The sequence below is a fragment of the Mus musculus genome, chromosome 3 (genome assembly GCF_000001635.26).
Source record: "Mus musculus strain C57BL/6J chromosome 3, GRCm38.p6 C57BL/6J".
NCBI classification, from domain to species: Eukaryota; Metazoa; Chordata; class Mammalia; order Rodentia; family Muridae; genus Mus; species Mus musculus.
Window position 1 is genome coordinate 92,661,281 of NC_000069.6, and position 13,618 is coordinate 92,674,898.

General features: G+C 37.3%; 1 protein-coding gene and 1 pseudogene across 1 annotated transcript; one reads left to right on the forward strand and one right to left on the reverse strand.

Moving 5' to 3' along the window:
- Positions 2,914-3,619, forward strand: Rpl13-ps4 (ribosomal protein L13, pseudogene 4; annotated as a pseudogene).
- Lce1a2 (late cornified envelope 1A2) lies at positions 7,333-9,035 on the reverse strand. The gene is made up of 2 exons (NM_028625.2): positions 8,985-9,035; positions 7,333-7,996 (listed from the first exon to the last, which is right to left on the reverse strand). Exon 2 carries the CDS (start codon positions 7,971-7,973, stop codon positions 7,524-7,526), a length of 450 nt encoding a protein of 149 aa, NP_082901.1. The 5' UTR covers positions 7,974-7,996; positions 8,985-9,035; the 3' UTR covers positions 7,333-7,523.
- Between the last annotated feature and the right edge of the window lie 4,583 nt (positions 9,036-13,618).

Genomic DNA, 13,618 nt, shown 5'->3' on the forward strand with positions numbered 1-13,618 from the left:
GTGAGAGCTAGTCACCAGAGAGGACACTTGTAGATTAGAACCAGCCAGGATCCTCTACAAACTGCATATGAGGCCTCACTTATAAATTGTTGGCCTACACTCCTGGGTAAATGGGTGCTAGCCAGAAAGTGCTTTCTTATACCTATATTCTGCAGGGTACTGCATATGTTCTGTTTTGCTTTGTTCTAGAAATTTCAGTGTTTTAAGTTTCACATTCTGTCTTTTAATCCATTTGGAATTGGATTTTGGGAAAGCTGGCAGATATGGGCTTAAGTTCATTGTTCTCCATGCAAGCATGAGTTTTCCCAGCACCATCTGTTGCAGATGCTGCCTCCACTCCAGTGTGTGACTTCGGCGAGTTTGTTCAGTATTAGATGACTAAAGTTTTGTGTCTTCAGGTTTGCTTTAGTGGTTTTTTTTTTCTTTTTTCTTTCTTTCTTTCTTTCTTTCTTTCTTTCTTTTTTTTTTTTTTTTTTTTACTTAACTGTTTTTGTGCCAATGCCTGATTGTTTTTATTACTATGTCTCTGCAATATAATGTAAGGTCCAGACTTGCATTCCGACCAGGGGTTTTTGTTGTTGTTCAGCTTGTTTGTTTGTTTGTTTTGTTTATACAGGGTCTTTTGTCATTCCATGTGAATTTTAGAATACCTTTTTTCTATTTCTGTGAAAAGAGAAATAGAGATTTTAATTCAGATTGAATTAAATCTGTAAATGGCTTTTGATAGAATGGTAATTTTCACAATACTAACTTTCCCAATCCATAAGCATTTGACTTCTTTCCATTTTGTAGTGTCTTTGTCTGCTTTCTTCACTGGCTTTGTTTTTAATTGTAGAGGCTCTTTATGTTCTTGATCAGGCTTAATCCTAGACATTTTATTTTCTTGAGGTTATTGAGAATGAAAATATGGCCATGGTTTCTCTCTCTGTATGATTGTTGGTAGTGAATAGAACAGCTATTGATTTTTACAAGTGGATTTTAGATATTGCCACATTGGTAAAATTGTTGATAATTTCTAGAAACCTTGAGGTCAAGTTTTAGGTTCTCTAATGCATCATATCATGTTACCTGCTGATAGAGGTAAATTGGCTTTTTTTCCCCTATTTGTATTTGTTTAATTTCTTTTTCTTGCCTCATTGCTCCAGCTAGTGCTTCAAGTACAATATTAAAAAGTAGTTAAAATAGTAGATATCCCTGTCTCATTCCTGATTTTAGTGAGATTTCATGTATTTTTTTCTCCATTTAGGTTGATAACTTTTATTATATTGGATTATTTTCCCTCAGGTTCTTTATTCTCTTAGCCGTTAACCATAAAGTCATATTGGATTTTGTCAAAGACTTTTTCTGCATCAATTGATATGATCATGTGACTTTTATCAGTTGGTCCATTCATACAGTTTATTACTTTTATTGACTTATGTTAAGTTGCCCCTGCATCTCTAAGAATAAAGTCAATATACTCATGCTGTACCATTTTCTAATGTCTATATGTATTCTTTCTGTAAGTATTTTATTGAGTATTTTCTGTCTATGTTCATCCAGAATATACAGCTATAGTTTCTCTTTTTAACTGTGGCTTTACCTGTTTTGGGTATTAAAGTAATACTGGCTTCATGGAAGAAGTTTGGAAGTCTCTCTCTCTCTCTCTCTCTCTCTCTCTCTCTCTCTCTCTCTCTCTCCTTTCTCTCTTTCTTTTTATCTCTCTTGTGTTTGAATAGTTTAAGAAGGACTCACTGTAGAGTTTCTTGGAATATCTTTTAGTATTCTGTGAATCTACATAGCCCTGAGTTGTGTGTGTGTGTGTGTGTGTGTGTGTGTGTGTAAAGGCTTTTAATTAATATTTGAATTTTCTTATTTGTTATGGGTTTGGTTAGGTTTGTTATTTTCTTGGTTTAATTTTGGTATGCTAGCTACATGTAAAACTTAGTAATTTTTTTAGACTTTTCTAACTTAATGTAGTCCAGGTTTTTAAGGAATGCTTTATAATATTCAAATTTTCTTTGGTGTTTATTGGAATGTTTCCATATTCATTTATGATTCTGTTATTTTGGGTCATTTCTTTCTTTCTTTTGGTTAGTTGGTCCAAGAGTCTCTCAATCTTGTTTATCACAAGGAACATCTTATATTAACTGGGATGTGTATTATTTTCTTTGTTTCAATTTCATTAATTTAGACTCTGATTTCTTTTTTTTTTTTTCATTCAACTGAGTTTGGATTTGGTGGGTCCTACTTTATATATTTTTGAGTTGTTCAAGTAAGTCACTTATTTGTGCTCTTTCTGATTTTTTTTAAAGATGTGCTTAGATTTTAAAATATCCCTTATAAGTCTGATTTTAATATATCCAAAAGTTTATTTTTGTTCAGTTCAAAGAAAGTTTTTTTTATGTATTTTATGATTTAACCTTTGACTTTCTTTATTTTCTTCTCTCATTATGCAGTAACAAATTGTTTATTTTCTAAAAGTTAGTATACTAACTGGAATTTTGGCTCTCTCTCTCTCTCTCTCTCTCTTTCTCTCTCTTTCTTTCTTCTGTCTATTTTAAGACTTACTTAGCACAGAACTTGCAGGGGCCTGCAACAGGTACTCTGTATATGTTGTGACTGTTCACTTGGTTGTTTGGGGGACTTCAACTGTGGGAGTGGGTGTGTTATTGACTCTTTTGTCCATTCTTGTGACATAATAAAGGCAGTTTACAACAAGCCAATAGTACTTGAAGTCTTACCTAGAACAATAAGAAAACTGAAGAAGATCAAGGAAATGCAAATTAGAAAAGAAGCCAAAGTATTTTTATTTGCAGATGACATTATAGTATATAGATAAGGGACCCAAAATTCCATCAGGAAACTCCTACAGCTGATAAACACTTTAAGCAAAGTAACAGAATATAAAATTGACTCAAAAATATCAGTATACTGATATAGGAGGCAGCCATGTTGTACAGCTAGAATGGCATGATCCTGAAACCCCACTCCACAAGGACTGGCATCAGCAAGTGGACACTTGGTTCAACCGCCGACACACAAGATCCGCAGCTTCAAGGCCTGGCAGGAGAAAGTGTGCAGCATTGCCCCTCGTCCTGTGTTCGGCCCCATCAGGCCCATCGTAAGGTACCCTACAGTTAGATACCACACCAAAGTCAGGACCGGTGGGGGCTTTAGCCTGGAGAAACTCAGGGTGGCAAGTATCTACAAGAAAATGGCTCCCACCATCGAATATCTGTGGACCCAAGAAGGCAAAACAAATCCACTAAATCACCACAGGCCAACGGGCAGCTCCTGAAGAAGTACTGCTCTGAGCTCATACATTTCCCCAAGAAGCTGTCTGCTCCAAAGAAGGGAGACAGTTCTGCTGAAAAACTTAAATTGGGCATTCAGCTGACAGGACCTGTGATTCCCATCTGGAATGTGTACAGAAAGGAAAAGGCCAGTGTCATCACTGAAGAAGAGATGAACTTCAAGGCTTTTGCCAGTGTTTGCATGGCCCATGCCAATGCCCGGCTCTTTGGCATCCAAGCACGAAGAGCAAAGGAAGCTGCAGAGCAAGGTGTTGAAAAGAAAAAGTAATGCCTGGTTGAAGTGTTGCAATAAATTTTCTCTAAAACAAAACAAAACAAACAAACAAAAATTCAGTATCGCTTCTATGGATAAATGATAAATAATCTGAAAGAGAAATCTTGGAAACAACACCTTTAACAGTAGTCTCAAATAATATAAATATCCTAGGGTATATTTTACCATGCAAGGGAAAGACCTGTATGATATAAACTTCAAGTCACTGAAGAAATAAATTAAAGAGGAATTCAGAAGATGGAAATCTCTCCCATGCACATGGATTGGTAAGATTAATATGATAAAAAGTGGCCATTCTACCAAAAGCAATCTATATATAAAATTCAATCCCCATCAAAATTGCAACATAATTCTTCACAGACTTTGAAAGGACAACTCTAAGCTATATATAAAAACAAACAACTCAAGATGGTTAAAACAACCCTGAGTTGTAAAAGAACTGCTGAAGGTATCAGAATCCCTGATTTCAAATTGTACTCCAAAGCTATAGTAATGAAAATAGCATGGTACTGGCACAAAATCAAACATGTTGGTCTGGTCAACGGGATTGAATTGAGAAACTAGACATAAATCCACACACATGTGGACACCTTGTTTTTTATTCAGAGTTCAGAAATACTCATTGGAATAAAAACATTATTTTCAACAAATGGTCCTAGTCAAACTTGATAGCTACATGGAAAATAATCTAAAGAGATCCGTGTTATTACCCTGCTCAAAACTCAACTCCAAATGCATTGTAAACCTCAACAGAAAACTAGCTACACTGGACCTGACAGAAAAGAAAGTAGGGAATAGCCTTGAAGTTATTGACACAGGAAACGGTTTTCTGAGCAGAGCAGCATTGACGCAGGCACCAAGATCAGCAATTAGCAAAAGGGGTCATATGAAACTGAGCAGCTTCTGTGTGGTAAATACAACATCATTCAGACAACGTGGCAGCCTACAGAATGGGAAGAGATTTCTATCTGCTATACATTCAATAGAATATTACTAATAAACAAACTAGATAAAGAACTCAAGAAACATATCAGGAAGACATGTAAACAAATAAAAGATGGGGTGCAAATCTAAGCAGAGAATTCTCAATAGCAAAACCTCAAATGGCTGAGAAATACATAAAGAAATGTTCAACATCCTCACACATCAAGGAAATACAAATTCAAGCTAGTTCTATCTATAAAGCTAATATATGCTTTTGTTGATTGATGGGTTTTTTCTTTTTTTTTCTTTTTTTTCTTTTTTGTTTTTGTTTGTTTGTTTTGTTTTCTGAGACAGGGTTTCTCTGGGTAGCCCTGGCTGTCCTGGAACTCACTCTGTAGACTAGGCTGGCCTCAAACTCAGAAATTTGCTTGCCTCTGCCTCCCAAGTGCTGGGATTAAAGGCATTCACCAACATGCCCATCCTGGATTTTTTTTTTTTTTCTTGATCCGTTCAACCAGCCTCTGTCTTGTGATTGAAGAGCTGATGCCATGAATATTTAAAATTATTATTGAAATGTATGTGTTAAGAGATCTAAGTAGGATGTTTCCATCAAATCCTTCCCCATAGAACTTAAGGAACCCTGTAGAAGAGAAGACTGAAGGAGTTGGGGAGACCAGACAGAGGACAACAGAACTTGCCCATCTAAAACAACTAAGCAAAGTGCATATGAGCTCATAGACACTGAGGCAGCAGTCTCAGAGCCTCCAGGGATCTGTACCAGGTCCTCTGCACATATACTTTAGCTCTTAGTGTAGTTCTTTTATGGGTCTCCCAAATGTGTGAACAAGTAGGTCTCTGATTCTTGTGTCTTCTCTTGGGGCTCTTATGTTTTTCTGTTAGCTTATCTTCAATATAATGGTTTTCATTTTATTTTATTATGTTTTGTTTATATCTCATAGAAGTCTGTTCTTTTTATGAAAAACATCAAGGGAGTGGATCCAGATGGGAGAAAAGGTGGGGAGGAACTGGTAGGAGTAGAGGAAGGGAAAACTGTGTTCCAACTATATTGTGTGAGAAAGAAACCTAGGTTTAATACAAAGGAAAAACTGTTAATTATGGTGGTGATGTCTTTTTTGTTGCTCTTTGTTCTGTTATCAATAGCACTCTGCATTATAGTAATTATGACTCCAAATTTTATTCCAGTCTATTGATTATGCTCATTCTCTTTCAGTCTGAAATACTGCTTCCTATATTTTCTTTAAAAATTTAATAAAACCTATATTTATTATTTTGATTGTGTGTGTGTGTGTGTGTGTGTGTGTGTGTGTGTGTGTGTGTAAACATGAGTACAAGCAAGCACAGAGACCAGAGAATTCTGATTTTTCTGGAGGCAAAGTTAAAGGCAACTGTAAGCCAAATGACATTGGTGCTGAGAATCAAATTTGAACCCTCTGGGGAAACAATGTATGCTCTTAACCATGGAGCCATATCTCCTCACCAAATATAAAAAAATTTAGATTGTTTACATCATAGAAATGTTTTCTTTCCCCATCAATGTGGCAGATAGTGTCACTGGATACATTAGATTAGGCTGGAAGTCCTGGGCTTTTAGTGCTTGGAATACATGCTCCAAGTTTTCTGGCCTTCAAACTTCCATTAAAAAATTAGACATCATTCTGATAGGGTTTCCTACATATGTGACTTGTATTTTTTGTCTTCCAGACTTCAATACATTTTATGCTCTATATACTTAGTGTATTAACTATGATTTACCACAGGGATGTTCTTTTCTAGTCTTGTCTATATGGTGTTCTGTATCTGTCTTGTTTCTCTAAGGGAGTGTGTTTCCCTAGTTTGGGTATGCATTCTTCCATGTTCTTGTTGAAAATCTGGTCTACACCAGTGGCATGGAATTCTTCTCCCTCCTCTTTTCTAAAATTAGAAGGTCTTTTCATGGTGTCCTACATTTCCTACAGGATTTTTCCCCAGTGTTTAAAAAAAAAAGCATTTAATTTCTTTGCTTATTTAATCTAGACTATTTAATATTCTTTGTTTAGGTCATCTAGATTGTTTACCTTTGAATCCTGGCATTCTGTCTTCTGCTTGATTAACCCTATTTATCAGGATTCTAGAGTTTTCTTCTGGAGTTATTGTGTTTTTCAATTCCATTTTCATTTAAGCCTGAGTCCTCCTTGATGTTTCTATCTCTGTTCTGAATGATTGTGTTTGTCATCTTCATTGGCTTTATGCTTCTGTTTCTTTGAGAATCACTCAGGCATTTATTGGCTTTAAGTTTATTGAATTTCATCTTATGACTGCTTTTAATTCCTTAAATTCTTGGATGAAGTTAAAGTTTCTTCTTTCAAATTCTGTGTTCTGTAACTCCTCTAGGTAATTCCGATTGTGTGGAGAGGTTGGAATCAAATCATAGCTTGTTGATTAAATAAGCAACCAAATACCTTCCATTTAAAGGATACATAGTTTGTTAGCAATTTTCACTATAGCAAAGAGGTATTACATATTGTTGACCTCTCACATCATATAGGCCCTTATAAATGCTACTATCATACTTACTAACATAATGGAATAGAATATATAAACATAGAAAATAGATGTGAATTCTTAAAGAAACAGTAACACCAATGGGCAACATATGGGATAGACTGACCATCACTGTAGGCAGTAAAGGTGAGGGAGGAGTCACTGTCCACAACCCATGAGTTAATCTGCTACTGTTCCACACAGCCCCAGGTTTCTGAATCATCTTTGGAACAACTGAGCCTTGATTGGCAAAACTGATCTGTAAGACGCTTGGAGTCAAATGATCAAGAGTCTAGAGAAGATTGTGAGAGAAGCACTTTATTACTTTGTCCCTGAGAATACAGGTCCTTCAAAAGGGGACATCTCACAAGACTACAGCATCTTTGAGCCCAGGACACAGAGAGCAGCAGGAGAGAAGAGCAGGCCAGGGAGGGTCCACTGAACATGGCTTCCTCCTGAATGGAAGTCTAAAGTGTTAGTTGCTCAGGTCAGCAGCAGCCCCCAGACTGCTGGCTACTGCCACAGCAGCCACTGCTGCCACCACTGCTGCCACAGCATCCACTGCTGCCACCACTGCTTCCACAGCAGCCACCACTGCCACCACTGCTGCCACAGCATCCACTGCTGCCACCACTGCTACAACATCCAGAGCTATGGCGATGGCGACGGAGGGATCTGCGAGGTCTGTGGTGGCTCAGGCAGCAGCCTCCACCCCCAGAGCTGCAGCAGCCACCAGAGCTGCAGCAGCCTCCAGAGCTGCAACAGCCCCCAGAGCTGGAGCCACAGCAACCCCCAGAACCCAGGCTACAGCAGGAAGACACAGGGGGGCACTTGGGAGGACACTTAGGGGGGCATTTTGGAGGGCATTTTGGGGTCTGGCACTTGGGAGGACACTTGGGAGGGGGCTGACACTGCTGCTGGTTCTGCTGGCAGGACATCTCTGCTGGTGAATGCTCTGGGGCTGTGGAAGAATCATAATGCAAATTAGAACCAGGATCCTGGGGTCATCCTATCCACCTCTAAATACCACTGATAGTCATAGAAACCCCATAGTCAGTAATTTTATTTCTATCAAACCCCCAGATCTGGCCTACAGATCAAATCATCTTATAAGCTTTGACAGGAAAAAAACAAAACAAAACAGGTTCTTATTCTTTTTAAAAATACAATCTCCTATAACAGCCCCCAAGTTGAGAGATTTCATAGTCTGGAGCCATATTCAGAATAATTTCCTCCTCCAAGTAACAATTCTGAATGACATGTTTTAAAATGCCATTGGACTTGATCTATGGCAATATGCCATATGGTGATTCGGATGAGATTTTCACAGATTCCTCAAGCTTCTGAAACTGATTATAATAGTGAATTTTTTTCAGAGAAGAAAATGGTGATTACTGATCAGTGTTCTAATGCCATTTCATAAAATACATATCTCATTCCTGAAAGCATGAACCAGGTCTGTTCCCTCCTTTCCAGAAAGTCTGAACTCAACTTAACATCCCATGTTGACTGGTCATTGACATAAAAAGTCTTGTGCTGGTATGTCTTAAAAGTTCTGAGCAGCCTGTGATGAAATTCCAATTCATGGCTGCTCTGTCCTCCTTGTTAGTTTTTTTCCTAAGTTATCCCAGGGCTGTGTTACCAGAAGCCCCTCCTCTTCCTCCTGAAGCCTACCAAGGTCAAAAGCTTTCTGTATTTCAGGATCCTTTCCTGAAGGGTTACTCCATGAAAGGGCATATTATTGTCTTCTGATTCAAAATCAGAAGTACCCAGCTCCTTCTACTGCTTTCCATAGAATCAAAGTGTATTTCCCCACTACCTTCCCCCAACACTTCCATCCCCCATCCCATGTTCTATGTTCGTCAGTTCTGTAGGCTATTGAGTCCTCCAGATCTCCTCTTAGCTTCCTTCTGGTACAGGCCATGCTCTTGTCCCCAGTGAACACTTACCAAGATGACAGGCAGTACAAGATCCTTGGGCACCTCAGGATGTGTATGAATGGAGATGCTCAGCCTCTCAGCCCTTTTATTCTGATCCTAGGCTCTGCCCTAGCCTGTGAGACAGTGGCTGGGTATGACTGGCCCTGCCTTCTGACACTCACATGTTCTTGTGACTAGCAATGACCAAATGTTCCTTACCAGCCTTCCTCCATGAGGTTCATGGATCCTTCATTCATCTTGGACTATGACTTAAGCATAAAGCTAGCAGGTGGATTCCTGTCATCCTTAATCTCATGTTTCAAGGATTTCTGTCATAGGAGTACTTATGTCAGTATAGACTAGATCCTGGTCACAAGAGACCCAGCTGAGCCCAGATAAGCTGAGATCAGATTTTAAAATCTGTTTATTGTGTCTCATTTTCTCTCTTTACCTATAATACTGCAATATCAATGAGAATTATTCATAAAGGGCTTGTGAAAGTCAAAGAGTATCACCAAAAATGGAGAAAATGAAAAATACAAATAAGAAAACAGTAGTTTGTGGAAAGTCTTGTACATAGTAGCTCTCTGACAAATTACCTGTGTAGGGGCAAGCTATAGACTTTTTTCAAAATGGTTTAACAGTGATAGATATGATTGACCTATGTCATTCTCATCTGAAAAGTTCACAGTGAATATCACTATTTTGTATAGTTAATGTCAACAAAAAATATGAAAATGGAAAGTATAGTTCTTTCCAAAGTCAGTGAATCTACTCATTGTTGTTGTTTTTAATGTTTTTAAATAGCTTTCCTTTTTATCCTGATGAGAACTTAACTGGGGAAATCCTAAGATTGAAGCAGTATGAGACTCTTAGAAGAAGCAGAGTCATAACTTTGCTCTTCATATTCATGTGAAGTTTTGGATTTCTGAAGGCTATGACCGAAAACAATGTTGACCAAGGATGAGAAATGAAGAGAGAAGACTTGGGACTGTTAACATCTGTTTCTCCATGTTGACAACCAGGTACTGGGGACTTGCCCATGTGTAGTCAGGTGAGCTTTAAGATCACATGTCCTAAATACTTACCAGGAATGAGCTTGTACCTTTATTTTTAAAACTCTTCCTTTTTCAACATTTTCTCTGTCCTTCACAGCCATAGCCTTTATACAAAATGGTATTTTTAAATTGTACAAATGTACTCTTTTAATGAAGAGGGTTGAAATTTATTGTAAGCCAAAGTTTTTGAAAAGTCAAACCTGACTATGAGGTTTAATTTAAAGAAATATACTAACACAATGAAATATCAACAACCAAAATCAGATTGAACCATATGAAGGGAAATTCATTTTCTCCTTAACAATTGATGAACCCTTCACTGAGAAGCCTTGGGACAAATCTGTTTGGATGAGATTGATGGGCTAAGTGAAATGTGGGGAAGACATACACATATGTATAAATAAGGGCAGTGACTACAAATTTGAGAGGTTCATGTCTTTTTTAATCAAAAATTATTTTTTCTGGTGATCATCTTTTATCTAAACTGCCTATCTGTCTATTTGCCTGCCTGCCTGCCTGTCTGTCTATTTATCTATAATCTAACTCACTTTTGCTCTGATCCTACAACATTGATATGTACCCAAATGCCCAGAGTCCTCTGAAAATTGTCTCCACTGCCAGGCAGATCCAAGGATAGTAATGAACGAGGACCAATGCAAGCCATAAACATTTAAATAAAACACTAAGATGATTTTGTTGATTATTTTCTTGACTTTATGGTTCTTGATTATGAACTTTGAAGAAGGCAGGGTGGTATTGTAATGTGAAAAGCTTAGGCAGAAGTGCAACAATGTGGTCATTCCTTAATTAATTTTTCACATCACACCTAAATAGTTAACACTTAGTTACTGATGAAGTCTGTGCCTTGCTGTGCAGGTTAGATTTTGTCAACTTGGTACAAAACACCAACTGAGAAAATGTCTCAATGAGATTGGCCTGGGAGCAAGCCTGTGGGGTTTTTCTTAATTAATGACTAATGGGGAAAGGCCCAGCTCACTGTAGACAGTATGGTCCTTAGGCAAGTGATTCTGGGATATATAAAAAGGCAAATTGAGAAAACCAGGGGGGACAAAGCTAGTAAGCAGCATTTCTCCATTGTTTCTGCTTCAGTTACTGTCCTCCATTCTTCCTTGGCTTCCCCCAATGGACTATCTACCTATCTAGGATAGGTAAACCAAATAAACCCCTCTAACCTTTGAGTTGATTCTGGTCAGTGTCTTATCGCAGCAATAGAAAGCAGACTAAGAAAAGTGTCTAAGTAAGAGATTCAAACTCCAGTGTGAACTATGGCTTCTGCTCAATCTCTATTCAACTATTTATTATTTTCCATCTTACAGTTGTTCAGGGCTGAGCCACATTGTTGTCTGTAGTTTTAATATGCTTCTCATTGTAACACAGTGCTGTGGCCTTTGCTCATCTGGAAAATACCAATCCATCACTCCTGTATTTTGGTGTCACTCATGTGCTAGGCCATGTACGTGAGATTATAATGAACTCTTTGAAAACTTGGCTAAAGTTTTATACTTTGATTTTCATTAACTAAAATAGGGTACTTGGTACTGGAGAGATGGCACAGTGGTTAAGCATACTTGATACTCTTGCAAAGGACCTGGGTTTGATTTTCAGCACCCACATTAGATGGCTCACAAAAGCCTATAATTTAAGGGGATCCAACACTCTCTTCTGACACCCATAGTATCAAGCATGAATACATAACACATACATACACACATACAAGTGCTCATACACATAAATAAACGTAAAATACCAGAATGATGTCCACATTGGCTATTTTAAACCTTTTAAACCACACTGTGAACATGATCAGTGATGTTTCAAAATATAAATAACTACTCCTTATGGCTCAGGTTACTACATAACAATGTACATCCTGAGACAGTGCAGTATGAGGCCATATCACCTGAACATCTGCTACCATCTCACCAGCACTGACATTTGTTCTCCTGCTCAGGGTGCTCCAAGAGCTTAGTAATGGAGACAAGTCAGAAATCTCTTCCTGGTTTCTGCAATGACATGTCTGCAACTCCAAACTCCACCTTCTAGGATGACAAGATTGAGATGCCAGCTGATCCATACCTCTGCCTCTCTGCATGTACATACTCAAGTCCTCATCTCACATGTGTGACTATGATGATGTGTGAGTACTATGCCTTCTTCAGGAAGACTGGAATTTAAGGCTCATCTACATACCCTGTAGTATAGGTTTCAGGTTTACATTACCATATGGATAAGAAACAATTGGTTTACCAGTGCTCTATTTGTCAAAGTGTCTCTATTTCTCCATCTCATGCAGTATAAGGAATGCTGGTGACCTCTATCCAGAAATGATTTAATCTCAAAAATAGTTTTTCTATGAATTTTACAGAAACCAATGATGAATGAGTTTTCTTCTTTTTTCTCCATTTTACCTATAAACAAGCAAAGCAATGAAGCAGTCATCTTAGAGTACAAGAGAAAATACAATTAATATTCACATAACAGTATTTAACGTTATATTACAATAGACAAACCTTTAGCCAAACTAATTAAAAGGCAGATAGTATCCAAATAAACAAAATCAGAAATGAAAAGGAAAACATAACAATAGACACTGAAGAAATCCAAAGAATCATTAGGTCTTAAAAGTCTGTACCGTACAAAATATGAAAATTTAAAAAAGGATGAATTTCTTGTTTTCTTGTACATACCACTCCCCAAACTTAAATCAAGATCAGGTAAAAAATTGAAATAGTCTTATAACCTCCAAGGAAATAAAGGCAGTTACTAAAAGTCTCCCAACCAAAAAGGCTCAGGGCTAAATGGTTTTAGAGCAAAATTCTACCAGACTTTCATAGAAGCACTAATACTAATACTCCTCAAACGATTACACAAAATAGAAACAGAAGGAACATTGCTAAGCTTATTCTATGAGGCCATAGTTATCTTGATAACTAAACTACACAAAGACTCAACAAAGAAAGAGAATTCCAGACCAATCAATCAAAGATTACACTGTCCCTGTGTAGGGTTATCTTTGGCTTCTGATGTCTACATTACTGATATACCCAGTATTTCCTGGCAGTATTCTGCAGTTTATGCTATTTAATATAATAATTTTATCCTGAAATAGAAAATTTGAAAGTAGGTACTTTGATACTTATGGACTTGAGTTTTCCATGTTTGATTACTTTGTTGCTGTGAGCTCTATTAAATACCATGTAAGTTTTACAGTTGCTTTTCCATTTCACTTCAAGTTTCTATCATGCAGTATTTGATGATTGAATTGAAGTTTGCTTTCTATAATTTAGTTATTTTCACAGAATAATTCTGTTCTTACATTAAAATGGAAAACCTTCCCATCTTTACTGTTTCTTTCAATGCTTTCTTCAGTGTCATAAAGTATCAATGTAGAACTCTCTTACCTCCTTGATTTTGTTTTTTCTGGCATTTTTTTTAAATGCTCCAGTGCAAAGGGGATGTTTCCTGAGTTCTTCCATAATGTGTTCAGTTTAGAATTATACAAATAATACTGAACATGGAATATTGATTTTGTAAAACATTGAATTTGAAATTTTTCTACTGTCAATTTAGGGCATTTTGCATATA

Coding starts and splice junctions, on each gene's coding strand:
- Lce1a2 (NM_028625.2), bottom strand. CDS start 7,973: ATGTCCTGCCAGCAGAACCAGCAGCAGTGTCAGCCCCCTCCCAAGTGT.